The 10,729-nt window shown below is 57.7% G+C and overlaps 1 protein-coding gene across 1 annotated transcript; it reads left to right on the top strand.

Moving 5' to 3' along the window:
- The first annotated feature begins 1,212 nt into the window (after positions 1–1,212).
- CERS4 (ceramide synthase 4) lies at positions 1,213–6,806 on the top strand. Its single transcript, XM_029918786.1, has 10 exons — positions 1,213–1,411; positions 2,840–2,957; positions 3,471–3,589; positions 3,677–3,734; positions 4,067–4,117; positions 4,406–4,498; positions 4,705–4,833; positions 5,052–5,158; positions 6,125–6,281; positions 6,366–6,806. The coding sequence occupies exons 1-10, from the start codon at positions 1,239–1,241 to the stop codon at positions 6,540–6,542; spliced, it is 1,182 nt and encodes a 393-aa protein (XP_029774646.1). The 5' UTR covers positions 1,213–1,238; the 3' UTR covers positions 6,543–6,806.
- The last annotated feature ends 3,923 nt before the right edge of the window (positions 6,807–10,729 follow it).

Genomic DNA, 10,729 nt, shown 5'->3' with positions numbered 1-10,729 from the left:
GTATCCTCTTCTGCATAAACAGAGGCCCTCATCTCTGGTTTCACTTCAGATGGTATCTCATTAGACCTTCATCGGTCACCCGGTTGAAAATCATGGCCACCCTGTTTATTTCCTACCAGGTTCCGCCGCACCATGTTACATCATTTTTGAATGTTTGCTTGTGTATTGGCGGTCTTCCCTGCTGGGCTCTGAGCTCTGTGAGGACAAAAACCTGTCTTTTTCCCCTGCTGTGTCCTCTACACCTAGCCCCACGCTGGCATGTATCAGTCAGTCAGAGAACCCCTTGTGGACGGATGGACAGACGGATGGGCAGCTTGGCGGGCAGGTGGATGGATGGACGGATGGACGGACGGACGGATGACTGGTGGGTGGACTGGTAGATGGATGGATAGATGGACAGATGGATGGACAGTGAGTGGATGGCAGGTAAGAATGCAGATGGACAGATGGCCGTAAGGATGAACACCCTAAGTGGGGACCAGTATGGGGGTCTGGGCACTTAGGATCTTGGGAAGGGGCAGGGCCCCTGGTGGACTCAGTCAAAAGAGCATGCAACTCTTGGTCTTGGGGGATTGTGAGTTCGAGCCCCATGTTGGGTGTAGAGATTACTTAAATAAAACTTTAAAGGACAGGTAGATAGATTGATCAGTCGATCGATCTCAGGAAAGGGCAAGCTGCTCAGACCCCGCAAGACGGCCACTGGGAATCTTTCTTGGCGGAAGGAGGCTTCACCCACAAGGCGAATGCGGTCCTGCGCTGGACACTCTTGCCCAACCACAGCCCAGCCTCACGGAGCAAGCAGACAGCTGACATTCACACCCGGAAGGGTGTCAGGAAGGGAGTCTCGGACTTTCCCAGCCTGTCATCTTTGGGCTGCCCTGGAGGGACCATCCCACAGTGCCAGGAGACCTTTCTGGACACTGGAGAACTCGAGTTTCTGACCACCGTCAGCCAGTCCCTGGACCACTTACAAATAGCTGTTTGCAGGAGCAGTGGCCGAAGGCTCAGTAGGCATTGGGCTGAGCACTTTGTGTGCCTTATCAGGCCGGGCGACTGGTGGGTTACTGTCCCCGTTTGACCAATGAACTTGAGATTCAGAGAGGTCAGGTCATTTGCCTGAGGGCACACAGCCCGGTCTGTCCTTCCCACAGGCTCTGATACACTCGACGTTGCCGGGTGCTGGGGGGAGGCGAGGACGGGGTGCCGAGCCCCTTTTCACCAGACCCTGTGTCCACAGGATGTGGTCCAGCTTCAACGAGTGGTTTTGGCAGGAGACGTTATGGCTGCCGCCCAACAGCACGTGGGCTGTCCTGGAGGACCGCGATGGCCAGGTGTACGCCCACCCCCGGGACATGCTGGCGGCCCTGCCCCTGGCACTGGCCCTGGTGGCCATGCGCTTCACCTTCGAGCGGTGAGTGTCTGCGGCCCCCGGCCCCACGGCCCCTCACCTGTGTGCGTGCGTGCACGTGTGAGAGAGCACCCTGACCCGACACCCCGTGTGGTTTCGTCCTACTGCGTCCTGGGTGGAGCCTGGCTCTGAGCCCACGTGCCTTCCTGGCTCCACCTTGCCCCCGCCTTGTCCCCAGCCCCCCAACCCCCCGCTCCGCCCGCGCTCTTCCAGCCTCTGATGGCTGCTTTGCCACCACGCTGGCTGCAGCCAGGGTCTGGGTGTGCCAGAGTCAGTCTCCAGAAACCGGGCGGAGGCCCCGGAGGACATGCTCTTGCCTCACCGCCCAAGGATGGGTCCACAGAGGCCCAGGAGCAAAGAAGCGCTGGCCCGCCCCCCCCCCCCCCGTGGGCAAGGGCACCTCTCCGTCCCTCCCTCAGCCACCCCACCCTGCCCCCTACCATCTCACCCCCCACCACCCCTCTGCCCCCCATCATCCGCCCAACACCCCTCACCCCTGCCTCACCCTCTCCACTGTATATGTAACTGATGGCCTCCTGAGGTAAGGGTGTGATCACATCCTGAAGTTCTCCTTTCAAAGGGCAGTGTAAGTGGGGTAGCTTTTCCAGGGCTGAAGGTGGAGGTTTTCTCCATTAAAAATTTTTTTTCTTTTAATGTTTTTATTTACTTGGGGGGGGGCAGCAGAGAGAGAGAGAGACAGAATCTGAGGCAGGCTCTGAGCTGTCAGCACAGAGCCCGACGGAGGGCTCGAACTCACAGACCGTAAGATCATGACCTGAGCCGAAGTCAGACACTTAACCGACTGAGCCCCCAGGCCCCCCGTTTTTGCTATATTTCAAGTAATTCCTGGACCAGTCTGCTACTCATCCGCTGTGTAACCTTGCCCATACCTCTGACCCCTCTGTGTCTCAGTTACCCATCAGGACAGTGGGGACCTTGACAGTAAAGTGAACCAGGACGTAATGTGGACTTGTGCCAATGCTTGGCAGGGTGTAGCGCCCAATAAATGACAGCCCCTCCCTCCCCCCCACTCCCCTGTCATGGTGGGTATGAAATTCTGTCCTGATCTCTGGCCTCGGGGGCCCTCTGGTGGGCAGTGTGGGGATTGCCCAGAGATCAGGGCGGCCTGAGTGGGAGCAGACCGGCTTCTGCCTGTGGGGACCCCTCCAGCCTGACAGGGCACAGACGAGGACCCAGACCACCGTGAGACAGGCAGTGCGGGGACTCTCATTCCTGTTTGGGACGGAGTGACACTGCCTGAGTGCCCTAAAAGATAACCTTCCGAGTCCCATCCTGAAGACCCACCCATCCGGCTGCCCTTCCTAGGTTTGCAGCAACCAGGCTACCCCTCCAGGGTTCCAGCACGTGACCTGGCCCCTCGGGGCCTCCGTTTCCCCACCCGGGTTGACCAGTTGTCTCTCCTGCACCCAGATATGCCTATCTGCCCCTGAGCCGGTGGCTGGGTGTGCGAGATCAGGCCAGGAGGCCCGCGAAGCCCAATGCCACTCTGGAGAAATACTTCCTCACAGAGGGGTGTAACCCCAAGGAGGTGAGAACCCCCTGCCTCCCCAGGGGCCTGCACAGCTGCCCTGTGGGTGGGGCCGGAGGGGCTGGGGTGGTGCCTGGTGCCCCTCCCCCAATCCCGCCAGCCCTCCCAGCTGCCGGGAGGTGGGGAGAGCAGGGGTCCGCTGAACCGCTCTGGGGGTGTGGCTGCCCGGAGGCAGGACTTCCGGATTCTTCCTCCCTGGTCCACCCCCCTCTGCTGGTAGGGGCGGGAGGCATGGTCTCAGCTGCCTCAGAGTGTTCTGGAAGGATACTGGAAAACCTCTAGGAGGGCCTTGCCCCTGCCCCCAACCGTCCCCTGCCTATGAGCAGGACTCCTTTTTATATGGCCTGTTTGGGGGGGCCCCCGGGACACATACACCCTACTCCCTGCATGCGAAGCTAGACAATCCCACAGGCAAGGCCTGGGGCAGCAAGGGAGGGGGGACGCCGCTGGGTCTCACCGGTCCTGGGACAGCGGCAGGAGGGCCACTTCTGTGACCCCCTCACCCCTGCCCAGCCCCAGATGGCCCTCCTCGCTGCCCAGTGCGGCCTCACGCTGCAGCAGACCCAGCGCTGGTTCCGGAGGCGCCGGAACCAAGACCGGCCCTGCCTGACCAAGAAGTTCTGTGAGGCCAGGTAAGCCCGAGGGGGCTGCGCAGGGGGGAGGGGGCGCAGGGTCTGCTCCCCGGGCCGGGGTCTCACGGGCTCCCTCGCCCTCTGCAGCTGGAGGTTCACGTTCTACCTGTGCGCCTTCTTCGGTGGCCTCTCGGTCCTCTACCACGTGAGTACGCCTACCTGCTCCCTGCCGCCCCCCCCAAGCCCCCACAGATCCCACAAGCACTTGCTGCGCACCGGGTGGCCACTGGGGGCCTGGAGGCATTCCGGCAGAGGAGGGAACATGCGCAAAAGCACGGAGAAGAGGGGTGAGGGCTGGGAGGGGTCCTGTAGACGTCCGCTCAGGTGCTTGCCCAGGACATGATGTGCGCGGGGAGCCGGGGTCTGCAGCCCACAGCCCTCGGTCTAGAGCCAGAGCAGCCAGGGGAGGGCCCACCTGGGGGGTAGAGGGCTGGGCTCTGACCAGTTGGGCAGCGGCAGACTCCCCTATCTTTGCAGGAGTCGTGGCTGTGGGCCCCGGTGATGTGCTGGGACAATTACCCAGATCAGGTCAGTGGCGGGCGGGGTTCTGAGGCCGTTGGGAGGGGTGGGGCGGTCAGAGCCCTGCAGCCATAGCCGGGAGAGCCAAACCTGGACATCGGACGACACCCCTGAGGTGCACTCTACCTCGGCCTCCCCTGTGGAGTGCAAAGGGGCCAGGAACCGCCCCAGGACCACGGCCCTTGCCTGCCTCCACCTGCCCCACTCACTGGGATCCAGGGGTCCTGGCTTTGAGCCCAGGCGAGGCCCCTGCCCCACGGGGGGAGCCTCGGCTAACCTGGCCCCGCCCCGCCGCAGCCCCTGAAACCCGGCTTGTACTATTGGTACATCCTGGAGCTGAGTTTCTACGTCTCACTGCTGATCACGCTGCCCTTGGATGTGAAGCGCAAGGTGAGGCCCACAATGTGACCGGGAAGTGATCCTCTGGGGGAGCTGTGACCCAGTCTCCAACCGGGAGGGGTGGCCTCACCCTCCCCTGGAAACCTCCTGGTGGCCTCGGGCGGGAGGCCCAGAGTCGCGCGAGGTACAGCTGCTCCCAGCCCAGTGGAGCGGGGCTCCCCGGCCGCCTCCGTGCTGTGACCCACCGCCTTCCGCAGGACTTCAAGGAGCAGGTGGCCCACCACATCGTGACCATCACCCTGATCGTCTTCTCCTACAGTGCAAACCTGCTGCGCATCGGCTCCCTGGTGCTGCTGCTGCACGACGCCTCGGACTACCTCCTGGAGGTGGGCCGGCCCCGCCCCTCTTCCCCGACCTCCCTGCCTTCCCACGGTGAGGCCACGCCCCCCGGCTTCCTGGGCAATGGAGCCTCTCTTGCTCCCAGAAGCACCCAGACAGCCCCTGGACAGGAGGCCCTGCCCTCTCCCCTCCCCACCTGCTTCCCCTGTGCCCACCATTGTGCCCAGCCGTGCCTGAGTGTGATTCTCTCCGCGGCCCTCCCCAGGCCTGTAAGATATTCAATTACACGCATTGGCGGCAAGTGTGCGACACCCTCTTCATCATCTTCTCCGTGGTCTTCTTCTATACGCGCCTCGTGCTCTTCCCTACACAGTGAGTCTGCCGTCCCGCTGGCTGGGGCGGGGGTGGGGTGGCCGGGATCCGGGCCTGCCTCACCTCCCGTTCCCAGACCCGGGGAGCTGGGGGTGCGCGCCTGGAGGCTTACAGGAGAGGGCCAGGAAAGGTGTTCCTGGCACAGGGCACGGCCTATGCAAAGGCCCATGCAAAGGCCCAGGGGTAGGAAAGACAGAAACCTGGGCTGGGTCATTCTCCCACGTGCCCAGAACATGGGTTAAGAATGAGTAGGTGCCGGACCCAGCCCAAGTCTTTCCGCAGTCTATTTGCTGAGCCTTTCCTGGCAGAGGTAACAACATGAAGGTCCCTACTCACATGGAGCCGACATTGGGGGTGGGCGGGGAAATGGAATAAACAAAGCAAACGGTAGAATATAAAGCATGAGGGAGCGATGTGCTAAAGAGAAAATGAGGTTAGGAAGGGCGCAGGTAGCTGGAATTAGGTGGTCACTGACGGGATTCATACCGAGATTGGAGGGAGAGAACTGCACTGATCATGGGGGAAGAGCGGTCCAGGCACCGCATGTGCAAAGGCCCTGGGGCAGGACCGGGCCTGGTGGGTTGGAAGTATAACAAGGAGACCTGTGTGGCTGGAGCTGAGTGAGCCACCGGGAGGGGACAGGGTAGGTGGCACAGGGTCTTGGGGGTGACGGGGAGGTCTCAGGCTTTTATCCTAGTGAGGAGGGAGCTGGTCACTGGTGACGCTACAGCCAAGGTGGGGGGGGTCCCCAAGAGGGAAGGTAAGAAAAGAGAAGGGAAGGTGCAAGAACAGGCAGGGGCACAGCTGGGCTGCCCCGCATCCCCTTGGGGTTTGTGCGTTCTAACAGCTCGGTGAGGGCACAGGGGCATGGGGGGGGGGCAGCAGGGAGCCATGGAAGGTTCTGGAACGTCATGTAGGTCTCAGGGCTGGGGCCCAGGCCCCCGGTGAAGCCCCTCCCTCCCCTAGGATCCTGTATACCACCTACTACGAGTCCATCGCCACCAGCGGCCCCTTCTTTGGCTACTACTTCTTCAACGGCCTCCTCCTGGCGCTGCAGCTGCTGCACGTGTTCTGGTCCTGCCTCATCCTCCGCATGATCTACAGCTTCACCAAGAAGGGCCAGGTAGGGGCGGGCCAGGGGCGGCCCGGGCGCCTCCCTGGAGCCCTGCACCTGATCTCACGGCCCTCCCCGCCCCTCCCCCTCCAGATGGAGAAGGACGTCCGCAGCGACGTGGAGGAGTCCGATTCGAGCGATGGGGAGGTGGCCCAGGAGCCTCCGCAGCTGAAGAACGGGGCAGCCCACAGGCCCAGGGCGGCGCCCCCGGACGGGCCTCGGAGCAGGGTGGCCGGGCGGCTGGCCAACGGACACACGCCAGACACGTAGCCGGGCGAAGACTGGCCTCCAGGGCCGGCTCCGGGTGCCCTGCAGCTCGGAGTCCCCGGGGCCAGCTCTGGAGACGGGGACGGCTCTCCCCTGGGGGCGGGGGCAGGGCTGATGATCCGTCTCCAGCCCCTTCTTCGTGCCCACCCTTCCCTTCCCTTCCCTTGGGCAACTGGACAGCGCTGGGGAGGGCGGGCAGCAGCCCGAGGGAGCCACCTCCAGTCGGAAAGGGGTCCAATAAAACTTGAACGGAGCCACCTTCTCTGAGGGCTCGTGTCCCGGTTCTAGTTCCTCATCCGTTCCCGGAGCCCCCAAGGGGCTGTAAGGACACAGACTACCGAGGGGACACTCCGCCTCCCCAAGACACATGGCCGCCCCGGGGGCCTCGGCACGCAGCACATGGAGACCCCCGCCCCAGCCGAGTCCGTCCCTGGCACCCAGGCAGCCCTGCAGCCCACAGGTGGGCAGGTACCAGGCTCACACAAGTCAGAGGGCGGCTCCGCGGCCGCCGGAATCCCAGGACCTCCCTCCAGAGGGTGAGCGAGGGCCCAGGGGGAGAGCTCCTGCGGGACAGGCCAAGGGAGTGTCCATCCCCAGCTCCGGAAATGACGATGGCCCCAGGCAGGCCCAGAGGGGCTGTCTCCAGGGGTGAGGAGGAGGGGGAAGGGAGGGGAAGAAGAGACAGCTGGCAGAGTTGGAGGCTGCAAGACAGGCAAATCGGGCCCTCACCCTCTGGCAGGGGTGGGGGAAGGGGTACAGATCTGGTCTAGCTGCTCAGCAAAGGAGGGGAGAAAGGCCCTGCTTGGTCTCCCTGGGAGAGACACTCCCCCCCTTTCCACCAGAGAGACCGGAAGTGCCTGTGGGGAGGACAGAGGTGGGTAAGGGAGGTGGGGGGTGGGGAGATGTTCCAGACAAGATGGAAAGGCCTGGAGGGGAGAGGGAGTTGAGAACAAGAAGCAAAGCAGGGGTTCTCGGATGGGAATGTGAGAGAAGAAACCCTAAAGAGAAGCAATGTCAAGTTTACCTCTGTGAAGAAAGCTGACCTGTAGAGGGGGAGGGAGAGAAGGAGGGGGGAGGGAGGGAGAAGCCGAGCAGGTGGCCCACAGGAAGGGTGCGAAAGGCCTTGACCAAGTGAAAAGACCGTCAAGCTCACGCGGGCTCAACATAAACAAGGGGCAAATGGAAAAAAACGACCACGAACTCCTTTCTCACCAGCTCTCCTGGCACAGTGTTGCGCCCTCTGTTGGGATTTGCAGGAATAATGGACCGTCCTGGTGTGCCTCCCCCCTTCCCAGGAGGAGAGTCTGGCAAGGAGAAATGCCTTTCCTCTTTATCCCCAGAGACACACCCAGATGTCCCTCCTACAAGGACAAATCAGTAAGAAAGGACAACCTAAAAACAGAAAATAGGACCCATATCTATTTTGCTTTTTTCTAAAGCAGAGAGACACTCAAGGCCAGAAAACAGAAGACGACGGACTCAGTCTCATTAATAATCACCAGAAACACACAGGGCAAGGCTAGACTAGCAGATACCATCTCAGACCCATTCAGTTGACTTTCAAAAAAAACAAAAAACAAAACAAAAAGAAAAGAAACTGGACAAAGCAAGGGTTAGAGAAGATGGAGACGAAGCATCTCCTTTGTTACAGTAGGGAACGCAAATTAGTACAATTGTCCTAAAGGAAAACGTCACCGTCCTGTGAGATCGCTCATCATTCTACAAAGTTCAAAAGGAACTCGAACAAAATAACCTACTGGTGAGGTATGAACATCGATCTGGTATGACTTTCTTTAGTAAACAGGAAATACGAAGTCAGAATAGCGATCTTACCTTTGATCTTGGGAGGCTGGGGGATGGGATTCAGGTAGACACACACACAGGCACTGTTCTAGCCTTCGGAGCTGTGAGGTGTGAGAGTCTCACATTAATAAATGTAACTTAAGGGGCGCCTGGGTGGCTCAGTCGGTTGAGCGTCCGACTTCGGCTCAGGTCATGATCTCGTGGTTCGTGGGTTCGAGCCCCACATCGGGCTCTGTGATGACAGCTCAGAGCCTGGAGCCTGCTTCGGGTTCTGTCTCCCTCTCTGCCCCTCCCCCACTTGCACTGTGTTTCTCCAAAAAATTTTTCTTAATTATCAAAAAATAAATATAACTTAAAAAGCCGATGCAAAAACCAACCTATAGAATGGGAGAAAATATCTGCAAACCGTAGATCTGAAAGGGCCTAGCACCCAGGATATGGGAAGAACTGGCCCTCAACAGCAGCAATGAGAAACAAAGAGGTGGCCAACGGACGTGCACGGACGTTTCTCCAGAGAAGATACACGAAGAGCAGCAAGCACGTGAAAACGCGTCCACATTGTCCTCGGGACATAAATGTAGATCAAAACCACAAGATGCTACTTCACAGCCAGAAGGAGGGATAGAGCAAAAAACAAAACCAAGCAAAAAACAATGTTAGTAAAGATGTCGATAAATTGGCACCACCCATATATTTGCTGGTAGGAATGTAAAACGGTTAATCAGTTAATCGATCTGGGACACAGTTTAGCAATTCCTCAAAAATTTTAACAGAATTACCATACGACCCAGCAATTCTGCTCAGAGATATACACCCGCAAAGAAGTGGAAACAAACAAATACTTGTATAGGGAAGTTCAGAGTAGCCCTCTTCACAGCATTGGAAACAATGTAACTGTCCATCAGTGGGCGGATGGGTAAACAAGTTGTTTTATACCCAGATCAGGAACTAGTACTCGGCCAGAAAAAGGAAATACGGATACATGCCATAACACGGAGGAACCTCAAAAGCATTACACAACACACACACACACACACACACACACACACCACCCCACCCCCCCCACCCCCCCGACAGAAAAGGTGTAGAGTTATGGTTGCCAGGGGAGGGGGAATGGGATAACTCTTTAGTGGGTAGAGATTTTTTTTTTTTAACAGTGAACCTTACTTTTTTATTTACATTTATTTATTTTTGAGAGACAGAGCATGAACAGGGGAGTGGTAGAGAGACACACACACACACAATCTGAAGCAGGCTCCAGGCTCCGAGCTAGCAGTCCGCACAGAGCCTGATGGGGGGCTCAAACCCACAAACCATGAGATCATGACCTGAGCTGAAGTCGGACGCATAGCTGACTGAGCCACCCAGGTGCCCCAACAGTGAACCTTATTAAACAACTCCCAAGTATCAGTGAGAAGAGCCACCCAAAAGAAAAGAGGCCACGGCAATATGAGCAAGCAAGTGACTGAAGTGAAAGTTTTTAAACATGGGAAAATACAATGGAATATTAAAAAGGAAAGAAATTCTGACACATGCTAGGACATAGAAAACACTGAGGACATTATGCTAAATGAAATAAACCAGACACAGAAAGACAAATACTGTAGGTATTCACTGATGAGGTATCTAAAGCGGTATCAATGAATTTTTTTAAAAAAGGGTTTGTTTTTTTTTTTTTGAATTTTAAAAAGGGGCACCTGGGGTGGCTGAGTCAGTTAAGCATCCGACTTTGGCTCAGGTCATGATCTCACTGCTCATGGGTCCAATCCCCGCGTCAGGCTCTGTGCTGACAGCTCAGAGCCTGGAAGCTGCTTCGGATTCTGTGCCTCCCTCTCTCTGTCTGCCCCTCCCCTGCTTGTGTTCTGTCTGTTTCTCAAAAATAAATAATATTTTTTAAAAAGTTTCAAGTGGTCAGATTTACAGAGAAAGTAGAGGAGGCGGGCAGAATGAAGAATTATTTAATGGGTCTAGAGTTTTGTAAGATGAAAAGAATTCTGGGGATTGGTTACAGTGTGAATATACTTAACCCTACTGAACTGTACACTTAAAAATAGTTATAATAAGGGGCGCCTGGGGGGCTCAGTTGGTTAAGCGTCCGACTTCAGCTCAGGTCATGATCTCACAGTCTGTGAGTTCGAGCCCCGCGTTGGGCTCTGTGCTGACAGCTCGGAGCCTGGAGCCTGCCCATATCTTCCTCTCTCTGCACATCCTCCCGCTCTCTCTCTCTCAAAAATAAATTAAAAAATTTTAATGGAAAAGTCAGTAAGGACTAGAGGGGAACCTCCTCGATTTGACAAGGAATATGTACAAGAAGCCCCCGCTAGCATCAGTCTTTAGGGTGAGAAGCTTGAAGCTTTCTAAGAACTGGAACAGGACAAGGATGCACC

Source organism: Suricata suricatta, chromosome 12, assembly GCF_006229205.1.
Source record: "Suricata suricatta isolate VVHF042 chromosome 12, meerkat_22Aug2017_6uvM2_HiC, whole genome shotgun sequence".
In the NCBI taxonomy this organism is placed as follows: Eukaryota; Metazoa; Chordata; class Mammalia; order Carnivora; family Herpestidae; genus Suricata; species Suricata suricatta.
This window is presented reverse-complemented; position numbering and strand designations above follow the sequence as displayed.

Coding starts and splice junctions, on each gene's coding strand:
- CERS4 (XM_029918786.1), top strand. CDS start 1,239: ATGTGGTCCAGCTTCAACGAGTGGTTTTGGCAGGAGACGTTATGGCTG. Junction 5,159..6,124: donor CTCGTGCTCTTCCCTACACA/GTGAGTCTGCCG, acceptor TCCCTCCCCTAG/GATCCTGTATACCACCTACT. Junction 6,282..6,365: donor GCTTCACCAAGAAGGGCCAG/GTAGGGGCGGGC, acceptor CTCCCCCTCCAG/ATGGAGAAGGACGTCCGCAG.